We start from the raw sequence: 20,117 nt of genomic DNA on the forward strand, positions 1-20,117 counted from the left end.
CTCACACAAAGCTAAAAGAAACTAACGAAATAAACCGGTTCTTTAATGCGTCAATGAATGAACAACTTGAGCGGCAGGGCGTATATCATACAAATACCGTCCTTTTTACTTTCAGAGCTGTTTTCTTCTCTTTTTGTGTTTGTATATGAAGTTTGTAAGAAAGATCCCTGCCCACCCAGAACTCGAGTTGATTCACTGCGCATATATTATATCCTACAATATCAGACCTACCTAAACCATCGCGGTCAGGCAGCTTAGCTACTTCCACAACCGCATCAAAGTTGCCCTTAACTACTAGGAAATTTCATCCCAAGGAATGCCCATGCAAAACGTGCTTAGCATCAAACTACTGGCAAAAAAAAAACAATCCAAACATAATTCACTAACTTATAAGCCTACACTTCAACAAATTATACAGGAGGCCTTAAGACCTGATCCCCCTCCCCAAAAAAATGAGATGTTTGCTTTTTTTCTATTTTGTCTCCTACCCTATATGGAATTTAGTCATCGTTTGTGTTATTTCAGAAATTGCTATCCTTTTCCGTGTAAATATCGCTCCAAGAAAAACTTTAACTTACTTGCCGGTTTGTTATGTAAAATACGTTAAGAAAAATTAAAATTTTTCACACCTTGACGAAAATTCCCAGCACCAGCAGACCATCAGTTTTTCCAAGGGCTCTTGATAGGCTTTTGTACTTTGTGTTCCAATGTACCAAATGGATTTCTGCTGGGAATCTAAATTAAAAAATAAAACAAAATCACAAGAAATCTGCCAAATAAATAAAAAGACTTGGGGTACAGAAAATAATAAAGGGAAACATAGGTCTTAGGCATAAAAATATTCCTAGTATTGGACAAGTAAATGATTCTTAAATTGCAAACGCGTGCATAATTGGTTATTTCTTGTAGATACTTTAATTGTCGTAATCTTTTTATTTTTTTTCTGAAATTGGATAAAAGTGGGCGGCTTTACCTGGTCATCTATGCTAACGACAATTGGTATTTAGACAACACTTAGTAGAAACAGAGACATTTGAAAAAAGTCCATTTTAACAACTTTATATTCATTTATAAGTAAGCTTTTTTACACTCATTTTATTTACATTTAAAGAATATCTTAATGAATAAACATGCTTAATATATCACCCATATTTGAGAAGAAAGTTTTGAATTCTTATCCAAAAAATTAGAAACTAAAAATTTTTCCAAGATGAGTGGTCATGGATCAATTTTTTATTTGTATTTCTTTTTACCAGGGTTGATTGTATTGAATCGGTGGGCCCACAGAACTCGGATGGGCCTCATACTAACAGAAATATAAATTTACAGGACTTTTCACAAGAAAAGAGAATGAAATAGGTCCAGCTACTGTAAATATGTCAATAACTACCTTTTATATATAACGTCTTGGTTTCAAAGGCCCGACTGAGGTGCGATGGTTTGTTTGCCCTTAAACATATTTGCAATCTATTTAGAATAGGTGGTTCTTGCGTTATTTGTAAAATATATTTAACTGAGTTGATTAATCGGAAGCTTCCTTCGTTCATATATGGTATCCCAGTTCTGTCAGTGAATCTCTTTGTAGAGGAATGGGATGCCTGAAGCCCTGAAAGCGAAATATGCAAACATAATGTTCTACATTATAAGAGAAGTGTGGGGCGAGGGAATGACCCGTCAGACAACCTTAAAAAAAAGAAAGTAATTTTTTCGGTATTTTCATTAAAGAATCCCTTTCGAGGTTTTTCATTAAGAAAATGAATAATAACAAAAAATATCTCCCCCTACCCTAGGTTTTGAAAAGTAAATTTTGCCCCTTCTTATAATCTTATCATTTGTTGGCCCTAATGTCCAGTGTAAAGTAAAATATCATACTAACACTTCTACTTGCAGCGGGGTAGGAGGGGGTAGATTAATTTCTTGTAGCAATATTTTTTTTATAGTCTCTGCCTAGGAACCTGAACCTGTGTCCGATAGTTTTTTACGAGAGAAGGCTTCAATCCAAGAATGAAAGTATTGAATTAGGATTGAAAATATTATTAAAACTATTCCAGCTGGGTTATTAAAAAAAAACCTATTTTAAAAGCACTTAAACTACTTTGAACACCTCTTGCCATTAGATATAAGCCACAAAGCACCCTTACTATTCCACAAATGAAGTGTAAATATAATGAAAAAATAACAATAAACAGCACTTAAATTACTTTGACACAGCACTTTCCACTGAGCACCCTTACTATTCCATAAATTAAGTGTAAATATTTTGAAAAAAATAAAAATAAACAGCACTTGAACTACTTTAAACAACAATTGCCACTAAAAATAAACCACTGACCACCCTTACTGTTCCATAAATTAAGTGTAAATATATTTAAAAATAGTAATAAACAGCACTTAAACCACCTTTAATAGCACTTGCCACTAATTACAAACCCCTGGGCACCCGTACTATTCCATTAATTAAGTCTAAATATATTGAAAAAATACCAATAAGCTAGACATCATTACCCAGAGACACAATCCTGGATAAAAAAGTATGGATATTCATCCAAAAGACCTTGGCCTGCTATGACAATTCCCATTTAAAACAAGGCCTACTACTCGGATGCGTATTTTAGGGGTGCCAATGATGGTTCCCCGCTAAATTTTAGAAGTGATTTCTATACGATGACCTAACGTGACACCTACTAAGCGTTATTTCTTCTAAAGTATGTCACCTTTTTTTAAAGCTCAGGTAAGGGCACAGCTAAGGGTTTATTTTAGTAGATCTGGGGGGGGAGTAGCCAGCAAGTTAGGGTTAAAATCTTTTGTTTTAGGCCAAAACTTAGCTTTGTGTAGCTTTTGACGTCTTATGGAAAAGAGTCAATGGGTTTTTATCTGGGTTAGTTACTTCCCTGACAGCCTAAAGCTATACCTGTGGGTAAATGACCAAATTTTACTATTAGATTAAGATGTGAATGTGCCCCAAAAAATATATTAACAGCCCTTGATTTTTGGGAATTGCATTCCATAATTTTTTGCCCTTAATCTTTTGAGACGTCAAACTAAAATGAATGCGGACCAATGTTTAGGGAAGTATTTGGTTTATAACCTCATACTACTCTAAGCCTTGCCATTTTACCTTTAAACTTACATTTCAACATTTAACCTTGGCTCTAAAGCTTTTGAGACACTTGCCTCTGTTGAAATTGACTTTGTACAGAGGCAAGTTGTCTCTTCAAAACCTCTTACCCCTTTCTCTGTCACCATTTAACCTAAAGTTTACCTTTTACCATCTAATGTATGCTCCGAACCATTTGATTCACTTGACCCCCAATGAAAGTGAATTTGTGCAAAGCTAAAAGTTGTGTTCAACACCCCATCAGATACGTATGGCTTTCTTTCCATGTCCATTGAAACAACAACTAAAAGACAATTAAAAAAGAATACAACAAATAAAAACGATAATATAATTTACTTGTATACTTAAAATTTCAATTCGAAAGTCTGTGATAACCAGAAGATTATGGGGTTCCAAATTCCCATTCTACAATTTAGGATAATATTAAATACAATTTTATTGAATTTACAACAAAATAACCATATTTGACTCCTTTTCCGTAAGACAGTTTCCTTCTTCATCAAAAAAGGAATATGAAGCATGAGAATATAACAATTTGTTGTTTTATGTCTACTACACGTAAAAATGCTTGTGAAACATCTTGTGGTTGAAAAAGTTCTTGTTCTTTCTACTGGCTGCAAGTTTTGGACAAGTACCAATCAAGTTTCAAAAGATTGGGCTATGGACTTCAGTTTTTGGCATATGCTTAAAGAATGGTGTGATTGGCTTACAGAAATCCGTCATATATATAATGCAATAATTGTTATAGTGCTCTTTTTATCATGAAGGAAAGCTTTATCTTTTTTTGTCTTTGCCTAGGCTACACGGGGATATTAAGATAAACCACTGCTTACTTAACCGAATTCTGGATGGAAACGGTGGAAAATGTGATGCTTATTTCGTCTGAAATTCTAGTAGCTTATGGTTAACTTACGCTATCTATTGCTAAGTTATCTATTGTAAGCAAGGTTAATTTAACCCAAGCTAAACAGAAATATAATTTCAAATGGTCATTCGATTATATAATTAAGTATGATCAGGCAGCCAGTGGATATGAAATGTCATTGTAGTTTTTATCAGAATTCGCTAGCCTATATATTGAACTAACTGGTTAAATCATTAGAAGTTATTCAGTACTTTTTAAGTGCTCCTCAATCTTTTAGTTAAACGAACCTTCTGTTTAAGGAGTTGAGCTTAAATAATTAGGTCACAGTTTTACTTTAGCATAAAAATTGAGGGGTTGAGAAAGAAGAAACCCTCCCCCCTCCATTAGCGTAATAATGTATGCTCGTTTTAAGTTGTAATGTAACTCCTTGCTTTCGGTTTTTAAAAAAGAAATTGTTTCTAATCGTTTTCCATGTAATGCCAGGATATCTGGCACCACCTCCATGGGAAAATACCTCCTCCCGACGGGTATATCCTCTAGACAATTAAATCCTGATAAAAAATTTCCTCTGATAATTACCCTAGACCTCTCAACGCTTAAAATTGAATCGGTAAAGGGAAAGAAAGACATACGAAGAATTTTGTTTAGGAAATTTCGTAAATTCCCCCAGTGCAAAATTTCCCCTTACAAATTTATTCCCTGGTAAGTACCCTCGAAATGGAAACTTCTCCTCATGTAAAATTTCCCCAGCAGAAAATTTGACCCCCCCCCCTACTTGAAAGTGTATGCATACTTACCCATAAACAAATACTATACAAGTTTTATAACTTAAGGACCATTACCCAAGGGCTATAGTGGTTCATTTCATATCCAAAGACATAGTTATTGGGCATTTCAACTATGTTGAACAAAATGGCTGTCTCAAAATTTGGATCAGATGATACTGAAAAAAAAGGCTTGGGCGGGGGCCTAATTGCCCGCCAATATTTCGAGTCAATTAAAAAGGGCACTAGAACTTTTAATTTCTGTTTGAATGAGCCCTCTCTCGATATTCTAGGATAATAAGGTCGATTAGGTCACCCCTGGGGAAAACGTAAAAAAAAAAATACGTACGTATCCCTGATACGCATTCTGGCAAAAAATTCTAAATTCCACATTTTCGCAGGTTGTATTTTGAAACCTCTACAGTAGTGATTCTTTGATATGCCAAATCTGACAGTGAATTTTCATTACAACTATTTGATTTTTGTAGGGCCAGTTTCCCCTTTTATGAACAGCAGGCAAATTTTCCCCGGCTTTTAGCCTTTGATAGGTAGTACTAAATATAGTGAAACTTGCATATATGAAATCAGCGCAATTATCCGATTTTTTTTTTATTTATCCGTAATTGTTATCAAAATACCTTTTTTGGGGTTTCGGTTTCTGTTAAGCCGAGTCGCTTCTTACTTGTAGTTCCTTACCACGAACTGTTCGATATAGTTTGGTGTCGCCACAACGACCTTTAGAGGGCACCTGCAGTATACAAAGAGCGTCTAACAACTTCCTCCTGAAGTCGAGCGAATAGTAGGCTGTTCTCAAACGGGATGGAATGAATTCATAAGAGGTGATTCAAGAAAATTGGAATGTTATAGGAGATGGTAAAGAGTGAAGCTTTGAATGCACTCGAGAGGGGCGTGGCTGTGTTTGCCTTAGGCAGCTCGGGGATGCTTAAGGTTACTAGCAGTAGGAGCAGTAGTACACATTTTTCCCACTTTTTCTTTTTGTCTTTGTCTTCTTCCTTTTTCCTATTCTTTATTCAGCGTAATTTTTTACGGTTTCACTTGGCACTGTTGACTCAAATGGGGCTAATTTACAGACAAAGAACATAAACATTTTAGGAGAATAAAAAAGCTGAAAAAGCTGGTATATATATAATAACCAAAGAAAATGAAAACTACACCTGTATGACCATTGTTAGCGATTTTGAGTTTTTTGGGTATTGCATCACCATTCTCCATATAAATGGATTCATAATCTGCTGCCACAGCTGAAGAGGTAGCTATATTTATTGGTGATTGTTCTGTTCCTCCACATAAAGCTTGGATTTCGTACCAGTGATCGGGTCCTGAAAATGACATTGTTGTCAAATTTAAACAAAGTCCAAATATCATCTTCACTTCGCAAAGAATAATCAATCTAAACATATAAATTAACCTTGGAACATCGCGTGCTGTAATGGTTACATGGATGAAACTTTTTATTATATAGTCAAACAAACATTTAATTATAGTTAAGTTAGAAACAAAACTTCTAAAACCTATTTTTATAACAATGTGTAGGTGAAAAAAATCTACCAATCATGTTGTTTTGTTACCTACCAAATTTATAGGTCACAAAAAAATATGGGAATACTATCAAAAAAGGGGAAGGGTAATTACACCCCAAAGAGTGAGATGGTCCTTATTAAATTTAAAACTGCGAAATAAGGGTATTTGTACCTGTGTCAATAAATGCGTATTTGGTACCAACGATTTTTAACCATTAGTAAATATGCAAAGTTTGGTAGATATGCAAATGTTAATATATAGCTGACATAAGATGATTGTTTGAAACTAATTTTGTCCTTAGGACTCTATAAGGCGTTCGAAAGCGTTTCACATTCTTAGCTTTGGCATTCTTTGACTTTCCTTGGTACATATTATCCCATCATTAACGTCCTATGGATCTGATGCAGCAATTGATATCTTACATTAAAGTTTCATTCCCAGTTGACAGGAAATGCAAGCAATCGGTCAAGTGTTTGTGGGGGTGGCATACTTTCCCCTTATTTTTTCAATCTTTGTATATATGATGTTATATTTTCAAATGGAGTTTCGTATTGACTTTAGTATGGTATTAATACCTTAGGTAATGGTTTCGTTCTCAATCACACAGTTCGTGGTAATGAACTGTAGTAAGGAGCGACCCGGCTCAATAATAAACGAAACTCTAAAAAACGGAGCTTCGATGCTAAAAGATATATCAAAAGTTTCAAAGTTTCATCAAATTTAGTCTTTGTCATCAAAAGTTACGAGCCTGATAAAATTTGCCTTATTTTGGAAAATAGGAGGAAACACCCCCTAAAAGTCATAGGATCTTAACGAAAATTACACCATCAGATTCAGCGTATCAGAGAACCCTATAGTAGGAATGTCATATTTTTCATATTTCATCAAAAATTCCGTATTTTTTGTTTGTTGCGTGTTTATTTGTTTGTTTGTTTGTTTTTTTGTTTTTTTTGTTTGCTTTTTTTCACAGGGGTCATCGTATCGACCATGTTGTCCTAGAGTGTTGCAAGAGGACTCATTCTAACGGAAATGAAAAGTTCTAGTGCCCTTTTTAAGTGACCAAAAAAATTGGACGGCACCTTGGCCCCCTCTCACGCTCATTTTTTCCCAAAGTCAACGGATCAAAATTTTGAGCTAGCCACTTTGTTCCGCATAGTCGAAAACCATAATAACTATGTCTTTGGGGATGACTTATTCCCCCACAGTCCCTGGGGGAGGGGCTGCAAGTTACAAACTTTGACCTATGTTTGCATACAGTAATGGTTATTGGGAAGTGTACCGACGTCTTCAGGGGCATTTTTTGGTTTGGGTGTGGGGTTGAGGGGAGGGGGCTATGTGGGAGGATCTTTCCTTCGAGAAATATTTCATGAGGGAAGAGAAATTCAATGAAAAGGGCACAGGATTTTCTAGCATTACTATTAAAAAAAAACAAAGAAAATATAAACATGAAAAAGTTTTTTCAATTGATAGCAAGGAATAGCATTAAAATTTAAAACGAACAGAGATTATTACGCATATGAGGGGTTCTAAAAATACTTTAGCATGAAGAACGAGGTATTTAGGAGGAGATAAATACTTCGCTCTTTATGGTAAAGTAATTATAGTAATTTCAACTATTTATTCTACGGCCTTTCTGATTCAGGGGTCATTCTTAAAGAATTGGGACAAAACTGAAGATTTTGTGTGAAGAGCGAGGTACTAACGGGGGGACAAACCCCCTCATATATATATAATCAAAAATATAAGAATATAAAAGTTTGTTTCGTAAGTTAATTCTTAAGTTACTTATATTTTTTACTGATAAAAACGTTCGTTAAAAATTAAAAGTTCTAGTTGCCTTTTTAAGTAACCGAAAAATTGGAGGGCAACTAGGCCTACTTCCCCACCCCTTGTTTCTCAAAATCATCTGATCAAAACTTAGAGAAAGACATTTAGCCAAAAAAAAAGAATTAATATGCAAATTTCATTTTAATAATTTATGTGCGGAGAGCCAAAATCAAACATGCATTAATTCAAAAACGTTCAGAAATTAAATAAAAAAAAATAGTTTTTTTAACTGAAAGTAAGGAGCGACATTAAAACTTAAAACGAATAGAAATTACTCCGTATATGAAATGGGTTGTCCCCTCCGCAATCCCTCGCTCTTTACGCTAAAGTTTGACTCTTTGCCACAATTCTACTTTTTAAAACAATTAAAAACTTTAGCGTAAAGAGCGTGGGATTGCGGAGGGGACAACCCATTTCATATACGGAGTAATTTCTGTTCGTTTTAAGTTTTAATGTCACTCCTTACTTTCAGTTAATAAAAAAAACTAGTTTTTTTATTTAATTTTACAGAAAAGGTCAGCATTTAGCCAGGTGTTTGTCAAGGTTGGGTTCTGTTCTTTCTTCTTTTCAATGCTTTGATTTATAATATTATTTGCCAGATTGAGCCGACTTGTTTATTAGGGTTTTCTAAAATTTCTCATCTCTGCTTTTAACTTGTTCCATTTGTATTGGTGTGCTTGTATTTGTTCTCAAAAAATAGTAGCACAGAATATAAAAATAAGCAAGGGACAAGGCAAGTCAAAATAATACAAAACTTATACGGGGGAATGTTTGATTTCACTAGAGATAGTCTTTGGTAAATAATAGGCAAAAAAACAAAACGATTAAAACAGGCATTTGAACAATGAGTGGGGGCCTCCAGGCCGTCCTTAATTTAGATTTAATTTCTATTTTGCCCATTGAAAAAATAGTTGCTCTTTATAATTACCCTCGTAGAAAGAAGGGGTAATAAAAAAATTTACAGTGATAGATATAAATTTATAGTTCACAAAATAAAAGAAATGTTAGCGGAAAAAACATGCGAGGAATTCGATCATTACTTTAACTTAGCTATTTTGCTATTCCTCAAAGGATAATCAGATTATCAATTTTAATTAGTTTAGAGTGAGCTCAAATTAAAGCAACAGCCTATAAATGGATATTTAGAAAACGAAAAATGTATAAGCCTCAGCGGGGTGCAGCAATGTATCGTTGTGTGGTTTTATAAATATTCAAAACAATTTCTAATGTAACTTTCCTAAAACACTGCAAAACCTTTTAGATTAGCAGAAGCTAAGACTTTATTTTACGTTATACATTCTTACGGAGCAAATTTTACCTGTAATACTAGCATATACAAATAGATATGAGTTCTATATAGAGGTTTCCATAAAGTGAGTTTAACTTGTTATGGAAAATTCAACTTAGTTGTACTAAAATGTAATTTCTGAATGAGCAATTAATAGTTTTATAAATCAATTATTAAATTTTTTCTAGAAATGCTTTCATCCTGCAACATAGCTTGATTCTCCTTTTCCTTTCAGATTTTTATTTTGTAATTGTTTATTTATGATGGCTGTGATGATTTTAAACGATGATTTCTTCTGTTACTTACTAATGGCACCAGAAATGGGGACTACCATTGAAATGAGCCCTCCCTCAACATTCTACGTCTCCTTGTTCCGTACATTCACCTCTAGTAAAAAGAAAAAAAAATGAAAGGAGACACCTCACTGCTTCCCATCCGAAAAAAAAGTGATTTGGCTTGTTATTCCAGATGGGAGACTATTATTTTTTTTTTTTTTTTGTATATTGGGTTTTTGGCGATGGTGGTTTTAATGGTGCAGTTTGGATTTTGATCGGTTGCCATTTTTGAAGAGTTCCTGGCTATAATTGAAAATTTCCGTATTGTTTCCAAGAAAATTTGATAATAAAATAACAGTTACCACTCCTGAATCAGCATCACCTGACGATCCTTCTTTAAGTGACAGTTTTTTCCAAACCATATTTTAAGCTTTAAGTTGCTATGGACTAGAGTTGGTTTTTATTACTAGGTTCCATTTGACACCACAGCCAAAATTGTCAGGGTATCATGGATTTTTACTATAACAAAGCTTGAAAGGAGATGTTTTAGAATGAAAAATTGTGCCGATGTACCTTAACCACGTAGCATAGACAATTCCTTTCGTAGCTTGAAAATACCTGAAAAAATTAACTAGCATAGGACATATATACAGCGGTATTTTATTTGACAATATAGCCTCTTAACAGGACCCAAGACTCAAACGTATAAATCAGAAGGACAAAGACCTGGAAAAGGTTAGTAAACCCAACCAGCAGGTAATATTAATTAGTCTTTATTTGCTTTTGTATACAGCTCAGGTAAGTTTAGATATTAGTATGTTAAAAGTGGTTTTAGACATATGACCTTCAAACTAAACAGCACTACACGGCGTTCAGTCTATGTTCTGAATTCTATGGCGGTAGGCCCGCTATAAAAGGGTAACTGCTGTGATAACTTGGTGTCCAGACCTAAGACCAGATATGGCTAATTCCTAAGGAAATACGACATCATTAGAAAGCACAATCCTAAAATATTTTATATCCATAATACATGGACTATTATATCCAGTGATTAAGTTAAAAAACAGTTTTTTCAACTTAAAATTTATGAGAGACGTTAAAACTACAAAATAACAAAACTATCAATTATATAAATTGGGTTGTCCCCTCCTCAATACCTTACTCTTCACGCTAGAATTTTTTAGTACTTTTAAAATAGTTTCTTATTGTTCTAGTTAACCAGCCGTTGGGTTTCATGAGTAGTTCTTAAAGAACTGGGACAAAAAAGTCAAACTATAGCGTAAAGAGCGAAGTGTTGAGAAGGGAACAAACCCCATCATATACGTGATAATTTCTGATCATTTAAATTTTAGTGTTGCTCCTTACTTTCGTCTCAAAAAACTTGTTTTCTGATTTTTTTTTTTTTTTTTTTTTTTAATGCCTGGAAATCCGTCTGAACAGAAAGATCCACTCTGGTGAAAATTTACCTCGGAAAATTACCATTAACATCTCTACATGCAAAATTTAGTGAGGAAAGAGAAAGTAAGACAAAAAATAATATTTTCGTATGGGATTTCTGGCCAATTCCCTCGGTGTAAAATGCCTCCTGAAAAGTTCTTCTCCCAATCGGAAACTTCTCTCCCCATAGCAAATGTCCCCCGGAGTATCTCCCGGGAAGAAAATTCACGCTCTCCCCGCCCACAAGACTTTTGCATAGCTCCCCTTGATAATACTATGCGTAAACAATGAGTAAATTTCATATAGTTTCATAACCTAAACGTCATAACTAAAGACATTTTTCCAGGGGCTGTGGGGGTCATGTTTTCTCCAAATACATAGTTATTGGACCTTAAACTATACTGATCAAAATAGCTTTTCCGAAGTTTTAATTGAACCACTTTAATGAAATAGAATTTTAATCAAACCTCAAAGCAAGATGGTAGGAGGGGGGTAATTGCCCTCCAATCTTTTTGATCACTTAAAATGGGCACTAGAATTTCAAATTTGAGTTCAAATGAGGCTTCTCGCGATTTTCTTGGGCTATTGGTTTGATACGATTGGCCCAAGGAAAAAAAAACAACAACAAAAAACAAATAAACATGCATCCTTTCTTTTGGCAAAAAATGTAAAATTCTAAGTTTTAAAAATAGGAGATTGAAATCTCAATAGAGGGTTCTCTGACAAGCTGAATCGAAAGGTGAGATTTTCATTGAAATTCCTTGGCTTTTAGGGGGGTAGCCTCCTTTTTTTCAAAATTCAGGTAAATTTTCTTGTTCTTGTAGTCTTTGATGTCCCTTTTTTAGAGTTTTAGTTACTATTTAGCCACGTTGCTCTTTACCTACAGTTCGTTACCACGAACTGTATCATTTTTTCCTTATAATATGGAACTAGATATATATTTAACATTTACAGCTAAATTTCCTGCGGTATCGTAGTGGGATTGATCTGCCTCCCGGTTTGGTATTACAGGACCTGGTGTTAGACCTCAGAAAAACCCCGAAAATGATTTGGTGTTGAGATTCTACAAAGACGTTTGCGTAATAGTCCAAATAAGAAAAAGAAGAATAGAAATGTGTAATACTCATTTAGACCAAATAAAATAATATACCTCTTGTTAAAAAACCTCTTGTTATTTATAATGGCTTCAATTTTCACACGCAAAGACCCACCAAATATAGTTTAGCTTTTTTTTCTTTTTACTGGTTTAAAATTCCACATAGGAGATTCTTAAAACCAACAGGGAATTAAAAAGACTGACCAGTTTGTTTCTCTAAGATAGCCAGGACTATGATTGACTAATAAAACTGCTGCTGGTTAAAATGGCTCACGAAAATAGATCACAGAGCCAAACCAATGAAATTCAAGTGTACTTTTCGCCAGGATATTATAAAAAAGGATTTTTTTTATGTGGCGCCACTGTCAGACAGACTATACATTTTAATCATTTAAATAAACGATAGAAGTTTATCGCATCCATTTAAGATTATCTTTTACTTTATGTTTACACTGACATACAACCTGTGTCCGAACATTGCAGGTTGTACTATCTCTAGTACTAATAAAATGTTGTGACTCCAAAACGTGTTCATCTGCTTCTTCTTTTAAGATTGTAACAGCCTACTCTGATTCTTTTTGGATCGCATAAAATATTGTGATTCGAAAACTTTTCCAAATACTTTCTCTTTTAATATTTTATGCAGAACAACCAATCTGGTTTGGATTGGCATAATCCAAAGAGCCAATCCAGATTTTCTGAGCCAATCCAGATTTCGGACAAAAGAGCCAATCCGGTTGGTTTAAACTGGCACAACAGGCACAAACTTCGACACAATAACAACAGATAAACACAACAATGTGTTAAAAAGGGCAGGGTAATTTGGCTTCTCTTTGTGAAATTTGTTGAAGGGATTTTTTTTTTTTTTTTACTGGCTCAAAGAAACCAGAAGATTCAAGTAAAAAAAAACAAAGAGCAAATATAAATAAACTACACTTTTATCGTGAAATCTAAGGACAGTAGTAGGGTTGTAAAACTTTAGGCTGTAAATAAAAGGCAAAATGTAAACAATTTTATCAATTCGTTCACTCATGTTAAAAGATGTAAGGAGTAGTTTAAGGCATAAAATTTTATTATATTCATCTTTAAAAAACCCAAAACTTTCTTAACAGCTTTTTTTATAGTAGTGAGTAAATGTTAGAGCAACCATAAAAATAAGTTAAATTTAATCAGTGCACAATGACGCACGTCCAAATGATCTGAATAATAGTATATTTAACAATTATCACACTATGCAGCTATAAGATAAAGGCTAATAAATGCTTTACACATTAGTTACTGTGAATGTCCAAAAATTGGTCAATGTCGGCATTCACCAGTGAATGTCCGAAATATGTTTTTTTCTGCTTCCATTTATTCAGTGTCGCTAATCAACTTTTTCAATTAAACACAAGGTATTATGATGAGACGTTAGCTTTGGTTAGATTAGGTTAGGCTTAGTGACGTTGGGTAAGGTTAGGTTAGGCTTTAACCCCATTTCTGGTATTTATTATCAAATTTACCCTAATCTAACCTACTCTAACCAAACCTAAACTAATTTAATCAAACCTAACTTTAACTTTTACCATCATAGCTTGCATAGGACTGAAAAAAGTGACTCACACAGCTAATTGATTTCAAGTAGAGAAAATAGAATTTCGGACATTCACTGGTGAATGTCGAAACTAACCAGATTTTGGACATTCCCGGTAGCACATACACCAAAACTAAACATACTACATCCAGTTGACACAGACTGGGTGTGGCCTTGTAAGCACTCAGCAGACACTTGAGCAGAGGATGGGGATAGGGCCCGACTGTGGCGGAAAAATTTAAGGATCTCATCGCCTTTCCAATTATTCTCTATAGTTTTTTTTTTTTTTTAAATCATCTACAGGTATATGATAAAATATTTTAATGAAATACAGTACTTTTTTTCCCAAAAAAGGTATAAGAGTCAAACGAGAAGCATGGGTATATCCAGAAATTAATTTTCTAGGTTGCGATTTGACTCAAAGATTTTCTGGCTGAAGGAGACTCGGAGCTTACCGGGTTTCTGTCGAATCTGGGTAAAAATACTCATATACCTATTTCAAATACCAGATTAGCTTTCTCTGTCATTTATCTTACAAAAAAATAATAGTGAAATACGAAACCTTCTATGGTATCTGGAATATACTTTTAAACAAAAGAAAGCTCTGTTTCCTTCAACTTATGATAGTCCCCTGAAAGCACCCCCTTCTGGGCACGTGGTCTCTGTTTCAGAGGTTTATTAAGAAGGCTTATGGGGTCGTTGTCACGGCTTGTATTTCTTAGGAAGCTGATTTCCGAAAAAGGAAGTGACAACCTCCCTCTTCAATCCCTCCCAGAAAGTTCCCATTTCCTTTAAATTTTTCTATAAGACATCCTCCTACCCTAGAAGAGAACGACCTGCTTTCCGCTTAGTCATAGAAGGTCGGCGGAAAAGGACAATATTCGGCAATCTGTCATCCTTCATTCGTAGAACATGCCCTAGCCATCTCAACCTTCCTCTTGATATAGGCCTAGAAAGCGGGATTGAATCATATTTTTCTTGCAGTCTACTGGTTAAAATAAGGTCAGTCAGCTTGGTACCCAAAGCAATCCGTGGGTAATTTCACTGGAAAATATCTAGTAAATCTTCATCGCTTTTCGGAGCGCCAATGCTTCAGAGCCATATTTGACTGCTATCCTAATCTTGGTTTGCGGAATTTTCTTCCTATTCTTTAAAACCTTTTTCGACTGTGGAATAACACCCTGAGCTTTGTCTTTTCTACTTTTAATATTTTCACTGCTCACTCCGTCTTTACTAATTATACTACCAAGGCAAGTGAAGCTGCCCAGCTGATCAATATTTTCGTTACCAAGCATCATATATTCATCTTCACTAATTCCTAGCTTTTTCGACCTAGCGTTCTCAACATTAATTTTCAAACCTATTCTAGCATTCTGAACTTGCAAAACCTCTAAAAGTTCATTCATTTTGCTCAAACTTTTATCTAGGATGCTTAAATCCTCAGCATAATCGAAATCCAGGAGAGGTTTTCCTCCCCATTTCATTCTTTAGTCTCTCATTGTCTTTCCTGCTTTTCTTGAGACAAGGTCCATCAAAATAATCCATTTAAAAGCTGGTAGAACACAACCCTTCTTATTTACTGATTTAATACAAAACCAGTTGCTAACCTCATTTCCTACCTTAACCGCAGCAGCGTTATTCCCGTGCATAGTGCAAGTTACTCTAATCTGTTTGTCCGGTATACCATACAAGGAAAAGACTTTTTCTAAAGCTGTTATATCAGCAGAATCAAATTTTTGCTCACAGTCTATAGAACTGAGACCAAAGATGTTTGAAAAATAAGGCACTCCTCGATTATTAACCTAAGAATGAAAATTTGGCCTATACATCCTCTAACTTTTCTAAACCCGCACTGTTCTTCTCTTAAAACTTTGTCTATGGCATCTCTCAGTCTAAAAAGTATCATATTACCAAGTAATTTACTACCTAAAGAGACCAGACTAATGCCTCAATAATTACAACATTCACTCTTATCACCTTTCTTATACAGTGGTTTAATTAAAGTTTTCCTAAAATCGTTAGGTATTTTTCCTTTTTAAGAATTATATTCGTATTCTTAAGTAACTTTTTTCTACCCTCAGAGCCACCGTATTTAAGAAACTTATTTACCACACAATCAGCACCTGGATCCTTAATATTTTTTAATCATTTTAGTAATGTCACTAATTCTTTCTCACAAAACAAATCTTCCTTCACATACAAGGTATCACAAACTTTTTCATTTTCTTCTATATCTTTTCCTGCAACTGTACCTCGATTTAACACACTTTCAAAATGTCTGCCCAATTCTTTCCTGACCACTAATTGTGACCCCGTTCCTATCTTATATAGGGACAAATCCAAATTGACTATTCCCTCTCAAATATTAACATGTCATTACAATATTTTACTGTTATGCCATCTAGTTTCAGTGCCAAATAGTTTCTCACACTTTTTTATTGTCAACAAAATTCCAGTAAAAAGGGTGCCATTCAAAACTGTCCCAGAGTTCCAACAAACATTCCTACCCTTCATTTTTAATGGAGTAGTGTTACTAATCTGGAAGCTGTAGGAAGCTATTCTCCGTTTTTGCCTCTGCTGCTTTTAGCGTCCTGGGCCATCTCGAAAGGCCTCTAAAGTGATATGTAATGATTATACGATCTTTATGCCTGTCTTGTGAATGGACTAATGACATTCATCCTCAAATTCCAGCAAGTTTTCGTCTTGTTTTGCTAAAGCTGCTTCTAGTGTCAACACTTGAGAAGAAAGGCTCGTTATTCCTACGAAGCTCTGAGGGACCACTTAATTCCCAGCTCTTGTGGCCATAAATCACCTGTCATCTTCTAGTCCCGCTTGAAAATATACAGAGTTACAACAGCCAGCTATCTAGATTAATTGTGACAAAGGCAAACTCTAAAGTCAGAAAAATTGATAAAAATGATATCATTTTGCCCTTAAACGGTAAGGATTATCCTATTGGCTTATTTGCTTCAGATCCTGTCTACAACAACGCAAAAACAGGTAACCGGCAACAAGTAACTGTGGAGATATAACTGCAACTGTGATACGAAAAAAAGAAGTGTGCTACCAGAGTCAACGTACTAGCATGGGCTTAGTAATGAACAATGTGTCTCCCTTGTTTTTGTACACTCTCTCTCTGGAAAGGGTGACCGTAGAAACTTGTGAGTTCGCTCACTTGATTGGAAACAGAAATTTACAGTCCACTTTTTAGTGACTGCTCGTGATTGCAGAGTAGCCAGACCATTTTCTGTGCCATTTTTTTCCTTGGTGCCCCCATAACTCTCTTAGGTACAAGGCCAAAAACTTTGGATGGCTGTTTTGTTCAAAATAATATAAAATTGTACTTAGTATGCATTCAGGGCTGACAAAACCCCCTGCGGATCATTGCTTGTAAATACACTGTAGAAGAAAAATCAGGTATTTTTGATTTTAATTGGGAACACTTAGAGATCGTTTCTTAAGAAAAGATTTTCCAGGGTATAAGTGTTCCTGAGACAGTTTGCACCGGGTTTTATCAATATGTATTATGCTCACCTGAGTTTCAAATTACCTTACGTGCAATGTTTTGGGAACGTTTTTAAGGATAGAGTTGAAACTTCATTGGAGTTTTGGAGAGTAGTAAGAGGACTTAAAATAAATTTTTTTTAGAGGAGATATGAAAGAGGAGAGGAGTCTATAAAAGGCTTGTCTCTGATTTGCTTAATTGCGTTTGGGATGCAAGCTCTATAACTTAGATACAATGTTAATTCCACCGTACTATTTTGTTTAAGGGAAGGAATGAGCAGTCAAATCCTTTGTGAAGGGTAGGACAGGGAGGATATATAACCTGAAACTGATTCTAAGGATTTATAGTTCATGGTTATAACAGAAAAGCATAACAAGATATTATTTGTTGAACTTACCGTGTTCTCCATCATAATCCCAGGTTAAACCATGATCATCACCACATGTACCTACAAAGAAGTTTAAACGGTTAAAATACAAGTCTTCAATTGATAAAATGGAACTCTAAATGGTTCGAATAGCACTTGTTATGGTTCGAATACCCCTTGTTGGAATCCTTGTTAGGTATTTATTTTTTAAACGGGAGAGAGTCGTAATTAGGATTGAAGTTTGCAATTGTTGCATGAATGATTGGTTTTCAAAAATGCAAAAGCTAAGTTAAACAAAAAGTTGTGTGCTAAAACACCTGATCTGCTAAATGAAGTTTCTTTTTTAGAGAGGCCTGCACTTCTTACTAATTAGCCTACTTAGTTAAATTCCTGAACGGTCACTGAAACCTATAAGTAAAATATTCAAACAGTTTACATAGAACCCTTTATTACATAGTTCCCTGGTTAAGAGAGGGAAGACTCTATAGCAGAATCAATTGGTTACATGTCAGAAACTGAGAAATGGCTGGTTAGCAAAAACAAATGTAGTTTTGTTTCTGAGCCGCATTTAAATTTGATTGCAAAATAATCTTATTTCTAAATCCATCCATTAACCTTCTAAATTATGTCTCTGAAACATTACTGTAGGATATAGCTTCATATTTCTTTTTTTTAATATTAGATTGATGCACAAATCTGATATTTTTCAAAGACACAAAAAGGATGAGGCAAATACTGAAATAAAAAAAATTGGAAATTTTTTGACTTCCTCTTAAATTTATCTTCTGCAATAGAAAAAGGGAGAACAGAAACAAAAAAAAATAATATCCTACATTACTTAAAAATATGAAAATAAATCACGGTACCATATTAGGTAAATCATTTACAAAAAAGACTAAAATTTTGAACATATCTTGTGTCAAGAATATACCATTTGATCGTGAAAAGAAAACAAAGGTAGAACAAACAAATTTCAATCTAATTGTTATAATCAGATTTTCATTGATAATTCTTTAATCGAAGGGTTATTAAGGCTTCCGAGCTAAAAATCGACAGACATTTTGCCTTACTCAACATCTTGCCACTTTAGACAAGAGGGTATTTCCGAAGTTGATCGGCTATGAGCTTCTTTTGTCACTGAGGCTTAGAAAAGGTAATAATCAAAACTTAGACTTAGCACATTGCCACTTTAGGTAAGAGGGGATTTTAGAAGCAGTTCGCTATGAGCTTTCACTGAGGCTTAGAAAAGGTTTTCTAACTTTTAGGTTTTCTAACTAAGGGTTTCCACTTTTCTTATTACTTAATGACTGATTTTGTTTTAGAAAATTTTATTTATCATTACATTAGGCAGCTATTGTCAACTGAGGGTGGTTTGAGCTCCCTTTTTGAGCTCAACTATGAGCTCCCTTCTCGCAGCGGTAAAGAAAATACAGCAACTATCAAAACATGTACTTTGAATCGAAGAAAAGGGGGGGGGGTGTCAGAAGCTTGTCAAATCTATGCTCATTAATCACTGCCATTTAGAGACGGTAATAACGAGATACTGGACTCAGAATTTAGAATGGGTGGTGGAAAATTTCTGAAACAAACACAACTTGAAAACAATAGGGAAATTTTTCCAAGACCGTGGATTTCACTTCAGTGAAAATTTCGGCACTATGTCCAATGGCTGTCTTGAGTAGAGCAACAGAAATAAACATATATATATATATATATATATATATATATATATATATATATATATATATATATATATATATATATATATATATATATATATATATATATATATATATATATATATATATATATATATATATATATATATATAACTTATATTAAAATGTAAAAATTAGTACTAAAAATATTTTTAAAAAGTTTTTTTAAAACAGCCCTAAAATCCTTACTTCAGCGATGTTCAACTAGGACTGATAAATAAAATCATGTGAGATGATAAATTCATTCAAACAAAACAGTACAAAATAATTAAACACAAGTTTTCAATCTAATCTTGTTTTTTTCGGCAGCTTTCCTTGCCTTCAAGGCCTTTTATCAGCAAATAAATGAGTTATCCATGGGATCACCCGTATCTGGGCTACTGGCAAATATTTATGTCAAAAACTTAGAAAATTGGGCATTAAATTCTTTTTTTTTTAAAAAAAACCTCTATTGGGGTTGTTGTATGGATGACATAATTTCAGTTTGGAATTATGGGGAAATTAAACTTCGAGGTTTCTTAAACCATCGTAATGCTCGTTAATAAAAAATAGTTTTTTTTTAAATAAAAAAAAGTTTTTTTTAACAGAAAGTAAGGAGCAACATTAAAACTTAAAATGAACAGAAATTGCTCCGTAAATGAAAGGGATTTTTCCTCCTTAACGCCCCGCTCTTTACGCTAAAGTTTGACTCTTTCTCTTAACTCTACTTTAAGAAAAAAAACTTAAGCGTAAAGAGTGGGGC

At 34.3% G+C, this 20,117-nt stretch overlaps 1 protein-coding gene across 1 annotated transcript in view; it reads right to left on the bottom strand.

Moving 5' to 3' along the window:
• Positions 1-20,117, bottom strand: part of LOC136028848 (carbonic anhydrase 2-like) — a gene marked incomplete in the record, with an annotated part of 41,523 nt that overhangs the window by 19,569 nt on the left and 1,837 nt on the right. The window contains 4 exon segments of the mRNA XM_065706781.1: positions 630-735; positions 3,263-3,401; positions 5,923-6,087; positions 17,688-17,738. Of these exon segments, the coding sequence (XP_065562853.1) occupies positions 630-735; positions 3,263-3,401; positions 5,923-6,087; positions 17,688-17,738 (461 nt within the window).

The sequence above is a fragment of the Artemia franciscana genome, chromosome 7 (genome assembly GCF_032884065.1).
Source record: "Artemia franciscana chromosome 7, ASM3288406v1, whole genome shotgun sequence".
NCBI classification, from domain to species: Eukaryota; Metazoa; Arthropoda; class Branchiopoda; order Anostraca; family Artemiidae; genus Artemia; species Artemia franciscana.